This window comes from Erpetoichthys calabaricus, chromosome 7, assembly GCF_900747795.2.
Source record: "Erpetoichthys calabaricus chromosome 7, fErpCal1.3, whole genome shotgun sequence".
Taxonomy (NCBI): Eukaryota; Metazoa; Chordata; class Cladistia; order Polypteriformes; family Polypteridae; genus Erpetoichthys; species Erpetoichthys calabaricus.
Window position 1 is genome coordinate 125228677 of NC_041400.2, and position 25196 is coordinate 125253872.

The following is a 25196-nucleotide window of genomic DNA, read 5'->3' on the forward strand; positions in this document are numbered from 1 at the left end:
TACAGGCAACATCCTTATTTCATTCTCAAAAGTGAGAAAAAGGTGAAAATAAAATAAGGCCACAAAAGTATACATTTGTAATTTGTCCATTTGGTTGAAGAGATTTAAAGGAAAAGAAACTCTTTTCTAAAGTGTTCTTGTTACATTAATACATAAAGAACACATGTAAGATTGCCTTAGCTCACAATCTTTGCACTACTCTTTTAAATATAACATACACTCTTGTTGGAACTTTCTCCCCGTTTCTGTCATCAAAACCCTTTCATTTTCAGTGATCAGAGTAATTTTCTGAATACAAACAATGACTTAGGGATCTGGACCTAGGTTGTTAGAATGTTAAGAAAGCTACTCTTACTAGTCTCATTTAATTATGTTGTGTCCACTGTAAGGTGGTGGCATAGAGACGCAAGGCTTAACATTGCAATTGTATAGATTTTCCTCCTACATCATAAAGACAAATGTGTTAAGGTTTGGAATTTTCTACTGTGGGTGGATGTGTGTGTGTCCTGCAATAAACTGGTGTCCCATCTAGAATTGGGTATAACCATCTGCTCGATGCTGCCAAGATAGGAGCCAACTATACATAATCCAGAATTGGATTTAGTGGATGAAACTGTTTTGAGGCATGTAATGTGTTCCTAACCTTACTCTGAAGACACTGACCAGTTCAGTGTCTTCTTCTTCTTCTTTCGGCTGCTCCTGTTAGGAGTTGCCACAGCAGATCATCTTCTTCCATACACTGACCAGTTCACTAATGTATTGTTTACATTACTAGCTACTCACATATGACCATCCATTTTAGGGTCAAAGGATCTCACAGAGCCAAATGTAAAATATATACATTTCGAGACAACCATGAGTATATTTGACTTAAATATGTGTGGGAACAATTAAATGGTTTACATTTCTAAGCCAATCCAATACCTCATGAAGGCGGAGCTCAAATTAGGGGTGGTGATTTGAAACAGCACAGAGTAATGGCGCTCTTGTTAACATTATCCAACTGACAGGAAGCCTGTGGTTATGATGGATGAAAAGTCTCCTACAAAGAACCCCATTAAGCATATAAATGTGTGCCATGTATGTGGAGAACACATAGCGTGTTAAAAATAAACACAACCTGTTGCAAGGGAAATCATTTTCTACAAAACCACATACTTTGACATGCATCACTGGGCTAGTGATAAAAGTGAATGATGGATGGCTGTTGGCTGCATGTGCTTCTTGTTTCTCAGGCCATGTGTGGTTTAGCTGATGTTTGTAAAAAGTTGAATTATAAAATATGAATTCAAACTAAACATTGTGCCATCACACCCAGTTTACTGAACTTCTGTCATGCGCACAGACAATGAAGAGCCAAAGGAGATGCAGATTTTGGTACTCAACACACCTAAAACAGTAAATGTGCTAAACAACATTGATCCAACTCCAGCAGAACTACAAAACATGGACAAGGCTGCACAGTATCGATCCTCTGAGTGCAGGTATAAATGAAGAACTAAAGTAGGTTAAAATTAATGTCTAATTGGAAATACCAAACATAACATACCAGAATGTATTTACAGCTTTTTAAGATATAGCATACTGTATATAAACCATGGGTATTCTGTTAACCCTGTTTGCTGTTGTTATGCCATGTACATGTACAGTAGTGATGCAGCAGGCAAAACGACAACAAGGTATACAGTAATCCCTCCTCCATCGCGGGGGTTGTGTTCCAGACCCCCCCGCGAAAGGTGAAAATCCGCGAAGTAGAAACCATATGTTTATATGGTTATTTTTATATTGTCATGCTTGGGTCACAGATTTGCACAGAAACACAGGAGGTTGTAGAGAGACAGGAACGTTATTCAAACACTGCAAACAAACATTTGTCTCTTTTTCAAAAGTTTCAACTGTGCTCCATAACAAGACAGAGATGACAGTTCCGTCTCACAATTAAAAGAATGCAAACATATCTTCCTCTTCAAAAGAGTACGCGTCAGGAGCAGAGACTGTCAGAAAGAGAGAGGAAAGCAAACAAATCAATAGGGCTGTTTGGCTTTTAAGTATGCGAAGCACTGTGGGCGGCAGCTCACACCCCCTCCGTCAGGAGCAGAGAAAGAGAGAGAGAGAGAGACAGAGAAAAAAAAACAATCAAAAATCAATACGTGCCCTTCGAGCTTTTAAGTATGCGAAGCACCGTGCAGCATGTCGCTTTACGAAGCAGCTGCACAGAAGGTAGCAACGTGAAGATAATCTTTCAGCATTTTTAGACGAGCGTCCCTATCGTCTAGGTGTGCGAACAGCCCCCCTGCTCAATCCCCCTACGTCAGGATCAGAGAAAGTCAGCGCAAGAGAGAGAGAGAGAAAAGTAAGTTGGGTAGCTTCTCAGCCATCTGCCAATAGCGTCCCTTGTATGAAATCAACTGGGCAAACCAACTGATGAAGCATGTACCAGAAATTAAAAGACCCATTGTCCGCAGAAATCCGCGAACAAGCAAAAAATCCGCGATATATATTTAAATATGCTTACATATAAAATCTGCGATAGAGTGAAGCCGCGAAAGGCGAAGCGCGATATAGCGAGGGATTACTGTATACAGTACTCAAGCTTCAGTTACCTTGTGCTACTGAACTCTTGAATGATGAAAGCAATTTGGCTTTTTATTTTCTCTAAGCATCAAGTCTTTTGTCAGTTTCCTTTGTTCTCTCGCTGTCTTTCCTGTTATTTTACATATAAATATAATACATGAGTGTAACCTTGAATGTTTAAAGTGCACGGACAGGAGGAAACTGGCAGTGGGTTTTAAGGAAGAAACTCTGTGGGTGTAGCCACTATTCACTACAAACTTATTAACAGTTGTCCCCACACTTGTATTTTTATCCTGAGAATCATGTCTGGCCCCAAGTGATTAAGGGTAGACATTCAAAAACTATTTATTTTTTAATTAAAATCACATTGCATTATATTAATAATTTTTTGATAAGTTCCACTATGACAGGTGCTTAAGTGATGATAATGTGGAAACATCACATCAAGAAAGGCCAAACCAATCAGCAAGCTGGCTAAGAAGTCAAGCTCAGTTATGGGATTGACTCTTGACCTGCTACAGGTAGTAGTGGAGAACAGCATGAAGACAAAACTGAGTGTCATGTTGAACAATACTGCACACTGAATAGTTTCAGCCAAGGAATTAATGAGCATAACTGTATCCAGAAACACTACTGAGCCTCCTTTATACCTACAGCAACACCCCTTTAATGCCTGACTGTGAAGGCTCTCTATCTATCTATCTATCTATCTATCTATCTATCTATCTATCTATCTATCTATCTATCTATCTATCTATCTATCTATCTATCTATCTATCTATCTATCTATCTAAAAAGCAACAGTACTCAGTATGAAAGACAAAATGAGATTAATGTAACAAATGAAGCATTTATAAAAGAGCAGCATCTCCACATTTATGTTTTTCAGGCAAGTAAATGGAGAAACAATAGTTTATATAAGTTTGTGGCACAGGGGCCCTACCTAGTTTTGTTTCCCAGCTTTAGCTTTTAAAAATCTGACTCTCCTTGGCACAGAGTCACTTTTATGGTCGGTACTGTCGGACCCTGCTCATAACTCCATAATTTATTGCAATGATGTATTTACTGGCAAGAACTCTGAGTTAGGATGCCCAGTAATAAAAAATACATGGATAATTATGCTGCATACCAAAAACACTGGGCACTAGCTAAAAAACACACCACAGTTATCTTGTCAGAAATAGCTTTTTATTTCAAAAAGAACAGTAACATATCTGTCTGTGTTTTATAAATGATATAAGAGACTGTTTTCATAAGTATGGTGAATATGTCCAAGTGAAATCTGTGTTAATTGTTAGATTAAATTATCTACGGATTGTTTTTAAATGACATCTTGCTTTTGCAAAACTGTAACCTATTGTGTTTAGAGCCTTTTTTGTTCTTAGCTGTGTGGAAGCAATTGAAAAGAAACATTTTATGTTTTCCTGGGTATAAATGAGTACAATAAAACATTTTAACCATAACCTAATAAATTGTCACTTCATTTATCGATACTCACAGATATAATAATATTCTCTGCCTGGCCGAAACTCAAATCCTAAGGAGAAGGGAGTAAAAAGCTGAAACTTCTCAGAGAACTTCAGTGGTCCATTTGGAGAATGGGGCCGATTGCACTCCCATCTCTTGAAGCCTTTTGAGGTGTGGTCACATGTGCTGTAGCCATCGTAGTTCACCATGTAAAGAACATATCGCTCAGTTTTATCTTCTGGCACAGAATCTTCATAGTGGGGGCAAAACACATCCAAGTAGTCATTTATGCACACATCAATGTGATAATCTCCTCTCTGAAATCTGAAAGGAAAAAAACAAAAAATCTGGGATGAGATTTTTTAATTATAAAAAAATAAAGCTGCAAGCAGTAAAAATGTGAAAACCTTTGGAAAATATAGTTACATTTTTAAAAATGACACTAAGGCGAAAGGACCCTTAACTGCATATGCTGGCTGGGAGACGCTGTCCGTTGGAGTGTATTTTCTGAAAAGGTCTAAGGTGTTTATGTTGACGGAACATTCTCATTGTACAGGTGACATATAGAAGCATTTAAAGCAGGGAACAAAATGTTATGATATACGGTAAAAAGAGCTAATATAAGTCAAGGGATGTTATGCCTACAATGTGCTAGTGGTATACAGTTATAATCACCACACTAAAAACAAGACACAGGAGCTCCAGTAGCTCTGCAGGCAAGACTGACCAATTGCATCCTTGGACTAAAGGGCATATAAGGTAAATAAACTTATTTAGTCTTGAGCAGAGCAGGTTATGCAGGGACTTAACTCAGATCTCAAATTTCATAAAACTCCTGTTCCACTTGACAGAGTGGATTTTATTCAGTTCAATAATAGAACACATTTCTCTAGGATACCTAATGGAAACTAGTAGAAGACTCAATGAGACAAAAACCTTCAAACATTTCTTTACACAAAGTGTTGTGGGAACATGGGACAAACTAATAAAGTATTTAATTGATGCGAAAACCTAGGCAGGTTTAAAAAATATCTGTCAGTTACGAGTTGTTAACCAAATGACCTTTTCTAATACATTTTATATTCTAGTTTCTACAGCACACTTATTTATGTATTGGGAAGTAAGTGAGGCACTATATAAATATATGGCTAAAGCACTAAAGTGATAAATATTATCAAAAATGAACTAAAAAGCCATATACTAGCGGTTTAAGGTTGTGTATTACAAAAAAGTGACTGAATGTCTAATGTACATGTTTAAAAAATCTGCAATATCTATGGCAAAATTAGGAATTTTTATGAATGTTTACATAAAAGACCACTTTTAAGATTGTATGCAACAGTTTTTTTAATATGTGGCCTTAGAATAGGACTTTGTACATGTGTACAGTGGAGGATAGTAGAATAGGAAGAATGGTCATTAAGATAATATGGTTCTGTTCCATTAATGCATTGTCTCTAATAAAAAGAAAAAAAATGCTTCTCATTAAAATAATGATTTGTTAAGTCATAGAACATTTTTAAATCAGTGCCACATACAGCATTAATGTACTTGCTGCCATGCTTAACCACCTTTTCAAAAATCAGACATCTTTAGACAATGAGTGAACTACAAGTGCTTATCGCATTGTCTATCTATCAAACTCCACTTCATTCATTTCTCGGTCACCAAAGCAAAGTATCTTTGGAATGGGCACTGGTTGACGGCAGGGCACACTCATGAAAACACCAACACTCATATATACACTCCACGTGTGTTTTTGGGATGTAAAAGGAATATATAAGTACTCAAAGCTAATCATACACAGACAAGGAGAGTGTATGCAAACTTTACATAATTTAAGCCTAAGTCTCTGGAGCTGTAAGGAAGTAGTCAGAACAACTACAGAACCCCAACAGACAAAGAACTGGAGATTTGGAGAGCTGGTGATTAAACTTAAAGTTTCACATGCATAAAACATGCACTCTACTTCTGAGTTACTTCCCTGTGTTAACTACAAATGATTTTCAGTTGAATGTCTATTTCTGGATGTGATCGCCATGATTGGTCTAATAAAGGAATCTGATAAAAGACCACAGGAGAAGGACTGGGATTTAGTTTTTTCCATAACATTACATTACAAAATTCTGAATGGAAATGTTAATCTAAATTAAAATGTGTATGTGCTGTATAATGTACATGAGGGTTACACATACCACTTAAGAAAGCAAACTGCTACGTATGGAAAAGGAGGTATCTGCTTGTATTAAAAAGTCAAATGTAAACCAATTTAATTTAATTTCCATGAAACAAATTCATAACTTTAGATTTTTTTTTGTTTATAGAAATCTGGATAATGTAGTCCTCCGTTACTATGAGAATTCCAGAAATTTTAGTCTCTGCAAAACAGCTGGAGGATTTCAGCAAACCAGAACAAAATAGGAGAAATTTGGTTGAGCCTGAAATTGGCGGATTGCATTCTCATGAGCTTATCTTTCTTTCATACGCATGTTTGAAGTTTTGGGTTTACCATCGTTTACTATATGCAGTGTACTATTATGACTTGCAGATAATGCAATAAAGCAAAGATAAAGTTAATGATCTTTTAATGAAACCAGCTGGCTTCTATATAATACATTATCTAGGACATATAGTAAAAACAGCAAAATATAAATGATCTTGGCTGTAAAAGGGTCTGAGTTAAAAGCACCCCTAGACCAAGCATCCCTTAGTTCATACAGACATGCAAAAAAGCACAAACAAAAAAAAAACTTGACAAACTTAAAACCGGTAGAAATGGCTTCTGCAAATTCAGATAACACTTCATTAAAATGCACTAATGTCTTTCCACTTCTAAAATGGAGCTTCTCTCTTCTGCCAAAGTACACACAGACATGAAACACTTTGCAGATTATGATAAAAGGGGCTTCGTGATATTAATTATCAGCCGTCTGCCTGTCTTGACAGCATCGAATGAAAGCCAGCTGAGAAAGCTGGACCTTGACACACAGCATAGCTGTTTTTAGTGACAAATGATTCTTGCACATCCCAGTGAGGGGAGACCTTTGGCAAGACTGCTTCACAAGCTATGAAATGTTTGGTTTAACTCTTTGGGACACTGACAAAAAGATTTAGCTGTGACAGTTGTTCTTTTTTTTTTAAGAACATTGACATGTACAGTGCTTCACATTAACCCTAAACTGCATGTTGACCTATCTGCAGGGTTTGAAACTAAACAGAGCTGACGGCCAACAGCTCTTTCCTTTCTTACTTGACACTGTTTTATGGTGAACGTGAACACTGTTCTGCAAATTAATGCACATTTCTTGATCCTGTGCTGCAGCAGTGTGAACGTTTCATGGGAAATTAACGTCTTGTTTATCTTAAATGTAAATGGTGCCTACAATAGACAGCATATAAATAAATGCTGGTACATTGTGGTTGGCCAGATTGCTGCCAATATCCAACTAAGTTGTCACGCTATAAGCAGGCTGCAGAAAATTAAAAAAGTATCAAAAGGCGTAGTCTTTAAGGCAGAATATGGCTATGGTGATACAAGAAAGTACTGTCTTGTATCTAGTGTTGCTTTGAAAGGCTCTGGTCCTTCTCATTTCTGAAATTTGATTATCTGATTTAAGTAAGTGGCTGGATGGAACTATTGCTGCGTACCTGTAAAGGAGTTAGGGATTGTATTGATTACAGAAAGGTGCTATAGGCTCATTGGGTTAATACTGTCAAAAGTGCAGAATACAGTGAAATTTATAAAGTGAATGGTCTTTGAGTGTACTGTACCCATGTCATCAGGTTCAAGATTTCCCTTGGAACTTTGGCTTCAACATTCACATTTAAACAGAAGATGCAAATAAATTTAATAAAGCTGATGTCACATTACATGATAGGCTTGGCAGGCTGAAGTTACCGACCTTATTGCCTGACCACGTTCATTTACATGACTGATAATCACAGAGCTTGTCAAATCTAACGACTGCATGCCGACTTTCTAGCAATGCTAATCTTGTCCTTTTTTCTGACAGCCAATAGCATGCTGCCTGATGGAGCTGATGGTGTATGACGTGTTAACAGGTTTGGACAAGTTCAGCCACAATCTCAGCCCTTTGTTTTCTTTTTTCCCATACTGTTTTAGTCAGTAAAACATGAGACATTGAAAAGAGCCTTTCTTTTGTTTGTGAGGTCCGAAACATTCGTCTTCCTTATTCCTCGTCGTTGCATTATAAGCATTGCACTTCAGGATGAGCATTCATTAGTTTTCAAGCTCTTATGCACACAGAGTCCTGCCCTGTTTGATTTTGTTGGGGCGAGTCATAAGCTAGTTGGAGTGAGTGACTGGGTATGACAAACTACATGACAGACCTTCACGGGAGTGTGCTGCCGACTGCCTCCGACTTGTTAAGATTATGTAAATGAAGGTTATGACTGAAAATCAATGGAAAAGTCATCCACTTTGTCAAGGCCTTAACACATTACAAAAATGGCAAACTGTCGTCTATAAAAAGCCCCTAAACCTGCAGTCCTTTATCTTCACATATGAGTTTCATTTCCTTTATGCCAGGTGTCAAAGTGGTTTGCATCCCACACCTGGTCCTTATATGTCTAGAGTTTGCACCTTCTTCTGGTATCTATGTATCTCTCTCAAGATGTGTTAAAATTAAATGCTGGGCCCAGTGTCATTGTGTGCAGGAGCAGGCCCTGCAATGGACTGGCACTCTGTCCAGGGACGGTTTCTACTCTATACTGAATGTTGTTAGGACAGGCACTGGTTACTCATGATCCTAAGTTGCATTAAACAGGTTTGAGAAAATAATATGTTATTATCTGATCATATTGTGTATGTACTGTATATGTAAATATGTTAGCCTTTCATCCTGCTTGAAATTACAAACATGCATATTATAAACAGGCATCTGTTGAAAGCCTGTTACTACCATTAACATGAGTCTGTGGAATCACCGTACAACAAACCTCTGTTTTAGATGCGTGTCTTCAATCCAAATAACCACTCGTGAAAAACACTGAGCTAATTTATACTCGCATTGTCTACCTGTTGTGACCTTCTAGTCTAGACTTCAAATTAAACCACGGCAGGAAGACAGATGGATAAGCGCAGCAAAGGGGAGTTGTATCAGTCACATTTTCATTACCAGTTCAAAAGGTGGTCTGGCAACAAAACAAGAGGAAGAGTTAAGAGCTTCTCATTACCTTCTGAAGTGCTGACACCAAAACCACAAGCAGTCTCTCTTCCTGCAACAGGGCTTTCTCTGCCATACTGTTAGGTTAAAACTGAATTTTAACACACTCAAAATATAGGGAATATTAGTTGTCTTATTCTTTAAAGGAGAACAGACATTGCCAGCAGATCATTGTTCATCACCCTTCAGTTTAGCAAGCTGTCATTTTAGTTGACAAACTGTTATGGTAACTATGTTCTGCTTTTTAACCTTTGAATTAGCTTGATGGCTTTTATATTGTTTGTCTTTAAGAAGCATATTCCTCAAAGACATTAAAGCCTCTTTCATCACTTTCACAAAGCGACCAATTGTATACGAAATCAATACAAACAAACAGGCATTTATTTAAACCATCCAAGAGTGTACAGACAGGAAAAGTGGAATACCTTGTCGGAGAATGCATTTTTGTTTATATAGCACCTTTTAGAGCAAAAGTGAGAAAGAATGCTAGAGAAAAGAATCAGATATCAAGTGAAAGTTAACAAAATGCAGTTTGATACTATCATGTTGTCAGGAAAATGTTGGAGAAGTATCAGGTGAAGGAAAGAAATCTGCATTATACATATGTCGATCTGGAGAAGCTATTTGGCAGGGTGTGCTACAGGAGGAGATTAGATAGGCTTTAAGAAAGTTAGGGGTGGATGGGTGGAATGTCTCCAAGACAATGCCAATGTATGCAAAAGCATAAAGGGTGTTGAGGACAGCACATGAAAATAGTGAGAATTTTGAGGTGAAGGCTAGGCTGCAGCAGGGATTGGTTCTGAATCCACTGCTCTTACTGATAAAGGAGGTGACCAGAGAAGTACAGTATGTGAGGCATTGCCATGGGAGTTACCTTATATTGATAATCTCATTTTGATTAGAAAAAAGGGAAGAAAAATGGAAGGAGAAGATACTTAAATGGAAAGCTAGTCTGGAAGTGAAAGGAATCGAGGTAAATGCAAACTGAAGGTTGGATGTGCAGGGGCATAAGGCATGGAATAGAAGGGTGCAGCATATGCATTAGAGGTGTCGGGAGAAACAGCTGATAGAAATGGGTACAAAAAAAGATGTAGTGGTGTGAAGGGTAGTCTGTAGGCAGTGTGTGTGTGAGACCTGTACTGGTAAAAAGTGAGCAAGAAGGGTGCAAAACACTGATGTAGTAAAACCACATTTTAATATTGACAAGGGTGTGGGGCACAGCACTAATAGAAAGGATGCGTGACTCGCAGAAAAAAAACCCAGTGAATGCCTTCAATTCTCAGTTTTAAAAAAGTCTCCCTGGATATTGAGGGCTAAAGTTTATCAAAGCTGTATGAGGAGAGGTATGCTGTAAGGGAATGAGACAGGGCCAGTGTAAATGGGCCAAAGCCAGAAAGAACAGAGATGAGAAAGATTAGAGAGATGTGTGCAGTGTCACAGAGTGAGAGGGAGATGGATGCCAAGTTAAGAGTAAGACATCCCATGGAGACGATAGGTGGGCTGCTGAGGAGAAACAGACTAAAATGGTTTGGACATGTGAAGAAAAAGGCAGGGGATGATTGGGTGAAGAGGTGCAACATGATGGAGATGCAGGGGATGTGGGTAAAAATGACAAGGTTGGCAGATGATAATAAAAATATGACTTTAAGTTTAATTACATTATTTTGGCTGTACAATTCTTGGTAGAGTGTCCCCCATCTTTGTGAGGTTTAGTTTAATTATGTTATTATAGCTGTACCATTCCTGGTAGAGTGCCTCCCGTCTATGTGATATGTCATATTCTTGTTGCCATATATATATATTTTTTTTGTTCCTTAAATCAGGATGATTTGTAAATCAAAACTACTTTAACTGATGTGTGTCTGTTTGCCCTATGGTGAACACCTATCCTATCTAGAATTTGTTCCTGTCTTGTGTTCACACTTATGAACCTGAACAGACAGAAAGAGGCACTGTGTACAGTGATTGATAAAAAGGTACTGAAATAGTTATTTTTGTTACAAAATTGTTTTAATGAAGTTTGCATTGACACCCTGTGTCTGTATGTTTTTTTTCTATTAAATAAATTAATGTTCTCTAATACATTTTCATGTATAATGGCACTGGAGATGTGTTGCATGTTCGTCATGTACAGTAAGAATTGCACTATATCATGTACCATAGACACTACTGCTGCCACTACCACTGCTACATGGGGTTTGCACAATGTCTGTCTGTATGACTTCTGTATGATTTTATTCTGGTCACTGTTTTCAAAGGTGTGTGGCTTACTCTGATTAGTACTGTAACTCTAAACTGGCTCATTAGGAGTGGGCGTAGGTTTGTGTTAGTGTGTGTCATGCAATGACACACTGGTCAGCTATCCAAAATTGAGTACTGTCTTGTATCTAGTGTTGCATTAAAAGGCTCTCCTCCCCTTCATTTCTGAAATTTGATGGTGGGCATAGGTCTATAACAGATTGTATGGCAGAATTAAGTACTGCCTTGAACTTAGCATTGCCATTAAAAACTCTGGTGCCCATCATTCCTGAAACTGGATTAAGTGATTTCTCTTCTAAAAGACATCATAGGATGGAGGAACACATAGCACTGGAAAAAAAAAAGCCGTAATGACATGTTGTAAAATTACACTTTTTAAAGAATGCCAGGGGATGCCCAGCTTTGGCATTTGGTTTTGGAACAATGTATACAGGCCAAATCAATGGCTGTCTTCAATGAAATGTGATATTTATCTGAAGGGAAATTCTTTCTCACAAAAGGTTTTGGTCTCATTCTGCCATCTGGTGTACATTTATAAAAAGCTTTATGGGGCTGGGGGAGAGTTCATATCTATTGCCCTGTTTAATATGTTACGTGTAGACTTCTAAGGAAAATTGAGGGAGGAATATTTTTCATGGGGGTCCCAAAAAAATCTTTAAAGTCAGGTTTCTTCATCCATTTTAAATCATCTCTACTCCTCCACTCCCCCCTAGGGGTAATTAGGATCAGACTGTCAGAATATATAAATATATAAAAAGAGAGGGAGAGGTACTACAAGCTGTGTATTATTGAATAGCTGAAGAAAGAGATGATCTGTTCTGAAACCTAGTCAATGCCTTTTTTTGTACAGAGTGGCTGTCTACAGATGGCAAATAATAACTGTACCAATATGAGTTAAAAATAGGTAGAAAAATCAAGGCATGCAAAATTTCTAATATCTGCCTAAAACTGATTAGAAACAGGAAAATGGCACGCATCCCCATAGGAATCAAAAATTAAACAGAACACATCTGGAAATTTGTGCACGAACATCTACATGTTGAGCAGTAGTCGCCTTATAAACACGTCAAGTACGATTTTATTGTAAAACTGCCTAGCACTGAGAGAGTTTTTGAATAACCCTCTGGGACATTTGGCTGAGGTTTTAATGCACTGCAGTAAAAACTTACACATAAAACCTGCTTCAGTTTCATCTGTTCTGGCCAGTGAGCAAAAAAATGACAAGTCACACCTGGATGCTGCTTAGCATAAAACAGACTTGTACTCTCTGTCTGTTTTCTCTTGTAGCTGGCCTGTGGCCGTAATTGTAAAAAATACAATCATTTACGCTATTGAAGCAGCAATAGGATTGCCCTGCAGTCAGTTATAAAGCAAAAACAACCAATTTCAAGCAGGCCTTTTTTAGTTATTTTAGTTTTTTTTTCCTCTTATAATCATCATGGAGAACCTGTTTCCAACATGTGTCCTTTTAACTAGTGCAGCACAACACAAGTCAACCCTAACAAAATGAGCCTGTTTTCCAGCTACACCTTCAATCCTTTGACACAGTGTTTTTTTTTTTATCAAGCAGAGAAGGAAGTCCCTTCATCACATAATTTATAAGGTTAATTAAAAACTGGAAATAGATGTCGGGCTAATTGTCAAATTATGATAATTACATGTCTTTGTTATGCTACAGCTGTTCAAAATGAGCTTCAGGTCACACTCACGAAAGTGAGGAGCTGCTTTGTAATCAGCAGTCTTGGCTTACCCCAGTTGTGAGACTTTTACTGCCAGTTGATTATAACTCAAAGGAGACAGGGAATGAGGTACCCATTATTTGTAACCCCCCTCTTTTTTGTCCAGTCTGCTGGAACAAGGCTCCCGAAAGGTCGCCTGCAAAGCTGCCTCTTGATTGGCCCATTTCCATCACAATTACACAGCTGAGTAGGATTGGTCCCTGGCTGAATGGAGTTCATCAGAGTCCAAATTACTGTTTTACAGCAGCTAGCACTCAAATACAGTATCTCACTCACTGCAGAAAGGGCTTTGATTTTTTTTTCTATCTGCTTCCTGTCCAGTGCACCTGCAAAGCTTGCTTGCTTGTTTTATACTGCAAAACAAACACTCAAGAAATGATTTAAGAATACACGTTTTTTGCTTCATGTATACACACAGCAGCTGCACAACAAATTTACAGTATCTAACATGTAATTGGGCAGTGAAGAGTAGATTTCCAAAGCTCACTAGGCCCAACAAGTTCAGTTGCTTTCTTTGTTGAATGAGTTTTGGAAATTCCTGTTGATTGACTTCAGTGCTACTACAGTATATGACCAATATTAATTTTTGAGCCTAGTTTAAAATCCATCCATCCGTTTTCTGAACATTCATTCTTCACAAGTCTAATCTGTGGGGTCTAGTGTGGTGGTTAGGTGTTGTGGGGATTTGGAGTCTATCTCAGCTAGCAAGGCAGGAACAAACCCTAGACAGGGTGCCAATCCGTCACAGAATCTGTTTTATACTGTATTATAATTAACTTAATCAAGTTCAGGACTGTAGCGTATCCTTTAACTAAACAGGAACTATCTCTGTACTGGACACAGCCCTTTATATTATATTATAATTAAATTAATCAAGTTCAGGACTGTAGTGTATCTTGCAGCTCTGGGAACTAAACAGGAATTAGCCCTGGACAGGACACCACTCCATTATATTATATTATATTATATTATATTATATTATATTATATTATATTATATTATATTATATTATATTATATTATACATTCATAATATAAAATATCTATGCATTCACTTTCTCAATGTGGGGGAGCCAACTCTGTCGTTATCATGACTGAGATGGGGGTGGATAAAACTTTTTAGATACTACAAAAATGCAACTTTTACTCATATACTACTATATAACACGACCTTAAAAACACTTACAAAGCATTAGTAAAGTGGTTATTTATCCCTGTAATATGGCCTATTAAAATAACTTCACTTTGCAATCAGAATGATGGAAGATTATTCCTGCCACTCAAAAAAAAAGTTACTGTGCAAAAGAATTTAATTGTGTTATTTTGTATTTTGCCTGCTGCAGTCAGTAACGTTGCACATGTGTGTGCAATCAAGGGACAAAAATCAAACAGACGTTATAGGCATGTACTGTAAATTTAGTCGTAAATGTGCTAATGGGTATCAAACCTGTAACAGGGTGGAAAGTGAGAAGCAAATGTAGATAGATAGATAGATAGATAGATAGATAGATAGATAGATAGATAGATAGATAGATAGATAGATAGATAGATAGATAGATAGATAGATACTTTATTAATCCCAATGGGAAATTCACATTCTTCAGCAGCAGCATACTGATACAATAAATAATATTAAAGAATGATAATAATGCAGGTGAAAAACAGACAATAACTATGTATAATGTTAAATGGTAACGTTTACCCCCCCGGATGGAATTAAACAGTCGCATAGTTTGGGGGAGGAACGATCTCCTCAATCTGTCAGTGGAGCAGGACAGTGACAGCAGTCTGTCGCTGAAGCTGCTCTTCTGTCTGGAGATGATACTATTAAGTGGATGCAGTGGATTCTCCATAATTGATAGGAGCCTGCTGAGCGCCCTTCGCTCTGCCACAGATGTTAAACTGTCCAGCTCCATGCCAACAATAGAGCTTGCCTTCCTCACCAGTTTGTCCAGACGTGAGGCGTCTTTCCTCTTAATGCTGCCTCCCCAGCACACCCACTGCGTAGAAGAGGGCGCTCGCCACAACTGTTTGATAGAACATCTGCAGCATCTTATTGCAGATGTTGAAGGACGCCAGCCTTCTAAGGTAGTATAACTGGCTCTGTCCTTTCTTGCACAGCGCATCAGTATTGTCAGTCCAGTCTAATTTATCATCCAGCTGCACTCCCAGATATTTATAGGTCTGCACCATCTGCACACAGTCACCTTTGATGATCACTGGGTCTATGAGGGGTCTGGGCCTCCTAAAATCCAAAATGTGGTGGATGTCGTGCCGGTTCATTGCAGGGCTCAATCCTTTTAGAAAAAAGTGTGGTACATTCAATCCTAAATAAATAAATACATAAATAATCAGTTTAGTTTTAATCCAGTAATTTGCTATATGTTACGTACTTTCAAACTGTGGGATCTAGTGACTCAGCAGGAAGTGAGTATAGCTCAAGCCTTCTTGGGCTCAGGTCGGAGATACTAAACGTATTCTATTAACTGTGAAGTATTACTGACACAGGAAACAGGAAAAACAGGAAATCTTACACAGTTAAACACACTGCTTGATCAATCCACAATCAATCAGTCCACAAATGCATGGGAAAATGTGCCAACCCAATGCAGATCCAAGCGCTCTGAAGCAGGAATGCTAGCTTTGAGCTACCACTCTGTATAGATTTTATAACATCTGTACTAAAGTTTAACCTCATTAGAACTAAATATATACCAATAACTTTAACTCAGTTCTTGTCCCTTGATTGCATGATATGTGCACACTTAATGTCACCCTCAATAGCAATCACTAGATGACCAAAGCATACATGTTGAACAGCACACAATAATTTTACAAAACATAAGTGATAACTATTGCAAATAATAGAAACATTATTGTACAATAACACAACAAAAACCTGTTTTTGTGTGGCAATGAAAAGCTTAAATACAGAGGTGGCTTAAGTGAGACATACTTCTCTTGATATTACATACTTCAGTGTAAGACCTACAAATCCTTCATATTTACAAGTAATTTACCAGCATATCACAAACTTTTCACATCACTTTTTTGATTCTTTGTAACTTTTATCAGAACCTAAATAAGCCTTCGGTAAGGTCTAGTTACAGAATAATATGTGAGCAATAGTTGCATTTTTGCAGTAATTAAAGTCTTATCATAGAACTTGCACATCACCACTTAATCTTACTAGATCACCTTAGAATCACCAATTAACATAAAAATGTAGATGTTTTAGATGTAAGAAGAAACCAGGAAATCTGTAGAAATCTGACACAAACACAGGAAGATCATGCAAGTACATACATATAACGAGTGACCAGGGAATCAAACCCATTACAAACCTCTGCACCACCATGCTGCCCATGGCTTGCAATGCCAGCTCTGATTAAGAAACTGGGGTCTGAAAGTGTGGGGATTCACTGAAAATTATACCATTAATATAATCTCAATTTTAGGGTGGTGAAGTAGCCCAGTGTGGGCATCACCAGGGTAGACTTCTAAAGGATTCAAAAAATAAAACATGAACGTGATCATACCACACAAAGGGCCTTACTGAACATTTCTGAAAACCCACTGATATCTATGTTATAGTGTTAAACTACAATATCTTCTGCTTCTGCTTATCAAAATTAAATGTCACAAAAGTAATACTGTTTACATCTCATTAGCAGCTGTAATGATATGAATGGAAGAAAGCAGAGAGCAAGTGATAAATCTTGAAAGGGTTTAAAATTGGATTTGTTTTTATTATGAGTGCAAGTGTTAAAAAGTATAATAGTAATAGGGGCCGCTTATAAGAGCAATACATGTCTCCTGTTAGCTGTGCTGGCTTGGGAATCTAATTATAACCATAATGTGCTGTTTAAAATAAATAAATTAGAATGCCTTTGGCATAGAGAACAAGAGTCAAGAAGAACAAGAGAATGATGCCAAATAGAGAAACAAATCTCTTTTTAACTAGTTTTTATGTAGAGGTAAAGTTGTTTTTTTTTTTTTTATTTTGAAATATTAAACTTATTGCTGGCTCATATTCATATGGCCCCGTCACAGAGTTCAGTAATATGACCGGCCAAATTATGCATACTTGTGACAAACGTGGCACAGGCTCTAAAAGGTGAATCACTTTAAAATGTAATTGATGGACTTGTGTAGAGACAGGAAAGGAGCTGCCAAAGCAGAATTATGCTACAGACTTAAAAAAATAGTTAAATACTTCACAATGTTAGGATTTAAAAGCCAAATAAATTAAGGGAACTTTGTATGTTCTTCATAGGAATTCTCTCTCTTGACTTTCCTTACTGAACTGACTATTGTGCGGTATCCATGAAGTCCCAACCATGTGTGATTTCTACCTTGATATTCTTTGTATCAGTTTGTATCAGCTTTTGGCCTTAAGTGGGTATAATGGGAATATAAAATGGGGAGCTAGATAGACATTCATAGGGAACATTTTCACTAATTTTCTGATATTATCATGAAATGATAATAGTCCACATCATGTTCAAGTACAAGGGAAGAAAACATTTCTACCTCAACACTGTGCTTAGATACAAGATGGACAGAGAATCAAATAATGTTTAAGGATGAAATCCTGCATTGTTTTTTGTTCTGCTTTTCCAGAGGTTGTCGTTTTTCCAATTTTTGTTTAAGCTGAAACTGTTATTTCAAGGAAACACAGATGTTTAGCCCTGATCTTCCATGACTTTCTTTTTTTTTCTTTTTACCACACAGTCCCAATGGTGATGCCTTCATGGAGTCATTTCAGCTGAAGTGGCACAATTGTGCCACTATGAGAAGATGATAAAGCGAACAGGTGAGCAGGGGCACCTCTGAGCAGTGAAACATGTCAGCACACAGTAGGGTAAGCAAGGAGGTTTATTCTTTGTCCTTTCACCTGCTTCTACACATCTTTATTACAGCTTCTCCACATTCTTGCTGTCATAGCACTGTTACAGTAACTTGTACAAAGCTTGCAGGAAACAGAAACCCTGCATTTTAGAAAATGTGTCTAGCAATGGCTTCAGCATGCTTATTTTACTTATGCTTATTTTCAACTCCACAGCATTTCAAATTACAAATTATATCATAATGTTTACTGAAGGTGCATGGAGAGATCTGAGTAGCAGATCCTGTCCACAACCTGTCATTCCTGCACACAACGGGCTGCAGATGGGCAGGAGCAAAGCAGGCTGGTGTTACTGTTTCAAAGGCATCCTAAATGAATCAGCAGTAGAGTACCAGTTATATCATGGCATCACCCAGGAAAAGCAGTTCACATGTGACAGGGCAGAACAATCTATAACTATAAAGCACCATTTCAGGTTGATTGTTCTTTATATAAAGCTTCGTTTTCAAAGGCAGAGACTTTGAAATTTGGCACACAACTTTTTTTACCTCCAACTTTTGTGTTATGATCAGTGTTATTCATTAATTTATTTGTTTTCTGCATGAAGGTTTGTTTTTAAAACCTCCTAAGAAAAGATATATTTTTATTGTAATTTCACAATGCTATTGTTATCCAGCATTTCCGTTTTTATGAAGATTTTACCCAGAAGGTATTATAAGATGCACCATGTGTGACATCCCTAGAGTGACAACTTACAGGTTGGAGTATGCACTCCTTAGTTATCTGAGACAGAGATATAGAGATAGAGGCTTTGCAGAATGTCATTCTTTTGGTATAATTCTGGTGTAAAAGACTTACCTCGTAGTTTTGTTTAGAGATTTTAAGTTTTGGATTAGCATTTACGAATAGTTTGAAAAATCATTTTGACTTCCTGGTTAAGAACTTGGCATGCTTCTTACCACATACAGTATATTGTCCCAGTTCTTGTCATTAAAAAGCCCCTCTGCATCCAGCAGGGAGAACATTTTGACTTTACTACTGTGGGTGACTGTGGGTTGGCGTGAGTGGCAAGAAATGCTACAGTGTGATCTATGAGCATGGAAACACCACCAACTTAGGATGTGATTCTGCTGTGATGGTTAGCTTGCCTGCCTTCCAAATAAGAAATCTGTGTTGAAAAAGTAAAATCATTTCACAAAATACAAAAGTAGTACTTATAAACATTATTGGGAAATCTGAATTTTCAGATAAATAGATATAACCTATAGAATGCTGAATGTTGCCAAGGAAATAATGAAAAATGTTTTGTTTTTTTAGGCCAGATTAGCACAGAGAGGGAAGTTTGATTCAATAAAACGAAATGTGACAAAGTAACCAAACCACTAAAAAACAGTGCTTTAAAATTAAGCAGAAAATTTTCTTCTTTGTAACAAACCAATAATTTCTTTATTTGGACAGTCTGATCACATAAACAGCAACCATTGTGAGTTCTACTGTTCATTGACATACATCCAAAATCATGAAGCATTTGTAAGAAATGCAAGATTAAACATTTAATAGAAAAAAAAAGCTCACACTGTTTTCTGAAATAAGTAAATTACACAATGATGCATATGAAAATCAATAATTTAGACAAATGGAATTGCTGAAAAAAAAACAATTAAGACTATTGATCTCAGCTAGGTTTTATTTGGCTGTCCTGATAATAACTAACACAACTGGACACAACATACGCCACGGGCTTAAGAAATCTATTATTCCAACTGAAGACACATAGAGAACTGTCTTTAGTCGCAGAAGTAATTGCTGTCAAGTTAACAAGAACCACTTTCCCTTATTTTTCAGATTGAAATATGAAAGCCAGATGTGAACAGCAGAATTATGTATTTCTTTATTGCAGCTGGGCTGCACAGTGCAGGTATTACATGCAACTGAAGATCTCCTTTTATTGAATCTGTTTTGAATTTGAGAGAAGCTCTGCCAAGACTTTGGCCTTAAGAACCACATAGGTTTTTAAACCTCTGTTCTTCATATAGTCTACACTTCTCAATCTCAATCCAGTGTTGCGGCTTCAAAAAGCCTCTAATACTAATATCTACCCCAATCTGCCTTAGCCAAACTCCAGACCTCTTGCTGCCACAAGTCTTTCTTTCCCTTTGCATTCAATTAAAATGTCAATTACAGATGAATACGAACTGAACCTCAGTCAAACACTGGTGCTTCTTCTTTGTATTCTATAGCACTTTCAAATCTAACCAGATACCAGCCATCAGACAGGATATCATTTTCAAGTCATATTTGTCAAATGATCTTTTCAAAATAAAAAAAAAAAAGTTAATTGCGTTGCCTTTTTCCACTGGTAGAGTACAGCAATAAATTAACTGGTGTAAAGAGAAGTTACTTAAAAAAACATAAAAAATGCATTGCAGTTTGAAATGTATGCTGATATGCATCAGGAAGTCTGTTAAAAATACATGCATATTGATTATTTTCACTTTAACTGATTTATTGGGCTGTGCCTATTTAGTGCAGTTATGTTCTGCAAAGAACTGTGATTCAGCACAAATGTTCAGATAAATCACGTATCAAATAATACATTTCATCAAGCACTAAGTACATAGCAAAGACTGCGTATCAAGCATGAATTAGGTAGGAACCAAATGACTATGATCATGTCAGATAATCTTTATTCTTCTATATATTCAATTTTGAAAAGATCCCATTAGACTATTATTTGTGTAATGACTGCTATCTACTCCAACAAGTAATTCATGTGTGTGAGTATACATAAATAAATTGAATATATCCATCTTTTTCATTGCCCACCTTTTTTATTTAGAGTTGTGGGGAGCCTGAGCCAACCTTAGAAGCAATGAGCATAAATCATGGCCCAGCCCTTGATGGAATGTTAGTCCATTACAGAAATCACACATAAAAACTGTCATATTCTCACACATTCAGAGGAAATTAAATGAGAGAAACTGAGTAAACAGCATGTTTTTGGATAATGAGAGGGAACCAATCTCACCAGAACTAACATTGTATTAACATGCTGAGAACATGCACTTTCCTGTAATGGAGCAGCAGCCATGCCACTTTTTTACCTGACACAGTGATGATTGTAGAAATTTTTATAATTCCCATACGTACTAACAAGGAGTGTTCAAAGGAAGGTTTTTTGAAAGTACAGAGGTGTAGTTACTCCCGCTAGTGCAGGGGTTCTTAACCTTTTGATGACTCCAGACCCCCCAATGGATTATCCAATATGGTCCCATACCCCTTTACTTGACTGTCGAAATAATCATCACCATTCCTTATATTAGCTGCCAGAATGAATCGCGGCGTGCAGTCACCGCCTTTATATACAATGCAAAACGCACTTCTAGAGTCTTCGAGATACGTGCATTGCCAATAAATGAGTAAATAATACTTGTTCAGTAAATATACATTTATTAAATTTAAATATTAAAATAAAAAAAAGTTGTATTAAATACACACATGTAAAATTTAATACAAGCACTTGCAGGAAATGTCAAATGTTCTTGAAGATTCTATCACGTTCCATTCACGTACTACCCATGTATAAATTAATACATTAAGTAAAATAAATACCAGTACCCAGAGATCGAGTCCCATACCCCCAGCATTTGGTTCCCATACCCCCAAGGGGTATGGATACCCCCAGTTAAGAACCCCTGCTCTAGTGGTAGGTTGAAGGTTATCTGACGTTTTCTTCTCTTTTGTGATTGGGCAACCCATAAAATATCATGCATCCTTACTAAAGTCATCACTTACATTTCAATGCCTCCTTACATACTATCTGGTTAATAATTTAAAATATTTAAAAAAATAAATAGCTATTTTGGTATTCTTGTTGGTACTCTTTCCTATAAAATAGTTGAAATACAATAATATGCATGAACTAAATTATAGGCTGTCAAAATTTGGTGGCTGGTATATACAATTCTAGCCACTGTTTAAATCAAGAGAGAGGTAATCATTCTACAATATATGAGGGTAAATTAGTAGAGTGTGCAATACTCCACAACTAGTGCTTAACAGAAGGTTCACTGCTGTCAAGCAACCTTTTTGTACATTTCCCACATCGGCCAACACCCTTATCCAAAGCAGAAATGTGAACAATCAACTGGTGATACTCCAGGTGGGTCTATGTTAGTGGCTCTACATATCTTCTACCTATAAATGTCGTATTACTTTAAATATTTTTATTTGCAGTTAAAATGAAAGGCTGAATGTTGTACAGAAATGTTTGTGGAAAGAATGCAATTTTTTTTCTGGCAAAGTAATGTTCCATGGTTTTCCTTTAAGGCCACATAAACACTGTTGTCACTAAAATCTCATTTATAATGCCCAACACACCGAAGAGAAGTTTAGATATGAGGTAAGCAGAAACATCTGTGTTTTCTCTACCCTTTACTGTTTCAATGACTTTTCATGACAGCAGCAGAAGACTGTGTTTACTACTAAAATACTGAAAGAGTTAAATACGCAACAGAAAAATATAAAAGGCTGAAATCATACTTTTTATATGATGTTGTACACATAAATTGCAGTTTTATGGAATCTGCATGGCACTACATGCTCTTGTGCTGCTCCCTCTTCAACAACACCTTGATCTACTATATCAAAGGCATAGCAAAGCCACAAAGGGGTAAAAACACCTTGTACTATTAATGAATGACACTGAAGTTGGAAACTTCTACATACTATTTAAATATTTCTGCTTAGTACTTAATGAGATATTATATTTTGAATTTGCTTTAATTTTTTGATGTATAAGTTACTTATGTTTGATAAAAAAGAAAGCAGAGAGCTAAATAAGCAAGAAATACATACTTCTGATGAATATGTTTTCAGAATTCTGGTAATTATAAAAACTTGCAAAAGTTCCCCTCATTTACGTTATCTAGTCCTAATGCTACATTAAGCGATGTCTTGTAATTTCAGCCTATGTAGAGAAAAACACTTGAATATAAATTCACAAATGATGTATAGTCTAGTACACAGTATGTCAGAATAAGTTGAAATAATAAAATCAAGCCCTCTTACTAATTGCACAAGTTGTTCCTCTTTCCATTTGGCTGACCAGGCTGCTGAGAAATACAATTTCATCATCTCTTCAGGTCCCTGCACACCTGTTTGGGGAATTTGACATCACAGCACAGATAATCAAACCTGTACTACACCTGCTCTCCAATGCAGAAAACTCTACAGCACTGAACATCTGTGGAGCACTACTTTGCATGATAAATCTCCCTCCATTCTAAGGACTTTTTGGAGATAATTATGCCTCTCAGGTTCCCCAGGGCAAAGGTAATTTAAGACTCTGGCCTACAGAAACATTCTCGACAATATGGTGAACAGATGGAGGTCATTTTCTTCATTTTTTATCACACTCACTGGGCAGACCTCATAGACACCACCTTCATAGAATCAGCTCATTTTTTATACTCTCTCCACATAAGCCATAGGTCCAAGTTACACAAGACAACGCCAGATAGGTATTTATATTTCGCTCGCATGGTGGTTTTCTCCTGAAAGACTCAAATTAAAGACCTGTGCTTCCCAGGCAAGTTCAGTGCCTGTCAGTATTTGGCAGGTGCTCGAGTCTGCAAAGAGTCAGCCTAAATAAAGCTGGATTCACTGAAGTAGAGTTTTTTTTTTTTTTTTTTTTTTTTCAGCCTCAAGAAAATTTTGGGCAATAAAAAACACATCAAATGTCAGGTATTAGAAAACTACAGTATTGCCATTGTGGCTCCAACACCATCTCAATTAATTCATAAAAATAAATTACAAAGCTCTTCATTTAGAATACCCCATGCTGATAAAATGCCATCAAAATTCACGTTTGTGCTAAAAGCACCGAATTAACATTCATCATTAAATAAACGGCTATTTTACAATGAAAAGTAGTACACATTTCAATTCTGCCTTTCACTTTGGTTTTCAAACCTAGGGGCCAATTCTTCTGTTAATGAGCAGAAGACTGAGACACCATTAACGTGAAGTTTAGGCAGAAGGTTCACACATGACCAGAATTTTAAGCACCACTGCAATCTGTCTTTTTGCAGGGTTTGTGACATTGCATCTTGTAGGCATCAAAGTCTGGCCATTTCCATGTAGAGAAGATGGGAGAGGTCAACTCCATCAATAACTGGTCAATTGATCTTCAAGGTGGTCGGGATGTCGGCACAAATCTGGACGAAGCACACAAGAGGGAAATCAAACCTATGTTTGTCTCCAGGAATCGGAACTTATTATACAATGACGCACATGGTCTCTTTGAAAATTGTTATTTAAGACAGGCTTACATGATGACTTCAGTTTAGACTATGAAAAGACAATAAAGAGATCTGTTTTTTCATTGTGGCAAAATGTAACACATGGCTGGCAGCACTCTCTGTGGCAAAAAAGATTTTCAAAGTACCAAACAATATTTGCAATACATTATGATTTTTTATAGAATAATCCTGCATTCTATAGTCAGTCCTCTGCTGAAAGTGGAAAAACTAGAATAAAATAAAATAATCATCATCAAGAAATTCCAAGTAGTAATTTGCTATTGAGCAGTGTTAAAGTTTCAATGGCAACATTTAAAATTAATTGAGCCAGTTTTGTATAATCAAGACAAACTGCTTTGTGTAGAGATGATGAAGTATCTATCATTTGCAGCTTATTAAAAACAGAATCAAGATTAAAAAGACACAACAGCGACATTACGTCTTACTTGTTAAACGAAACAAATGTTCTGATCAGTGATGAGCCAGATGCAGATGTGATGCACAGCCAACAGCAGCATGGCAACCTGAGACTTGACTGCTCTGAAGCCACCAACCACATCACCTCACCAGCTCTGGTGACTTCTAGTTGCACCACTGTGATTTTTACAAGGCTTTTTATTCATTGTTCATAATGTCCCCCACCTCCCCCATATCTCCCTGAATATGAAACAATGATACCAAACACCACTTGTGTGTATTTTAAATGAAAGCATGTAAAAAAATCCATTAACATGAAAATAGGTACAAGAGAAAGGGAGCTGAAGTGGTTTGTAAATGCAATCAGGCCTCCTGGTGAACATGGCCACAAGAGAAATCAACTA

General features: G+C 37.0%; 1 protein-coding gene across 2 annotated transcripts in view; it reads right to left on the reverse strand.

Annotated features, from left to right (window-relative positions):
* The window catches only part of efna5b (ephrin-A5b), a 245832-nt gene that overhangs the window by 43115 nt on the left and 177521 nt on the right, over positions 1–25196 (reverse strand). For both annotated transcript variants that reach the window (XM_028805321.2, XM_028805320.2), the window contains exon 2: positions 4073–4365. In XM_028805321.2, coding sequence (XP_028661154.1) covers positions 4073–4365 — 293 coding nt within the window. The remainder of the gene's footprint in view (positions 1–4072; positions 4366–25196) is intronic.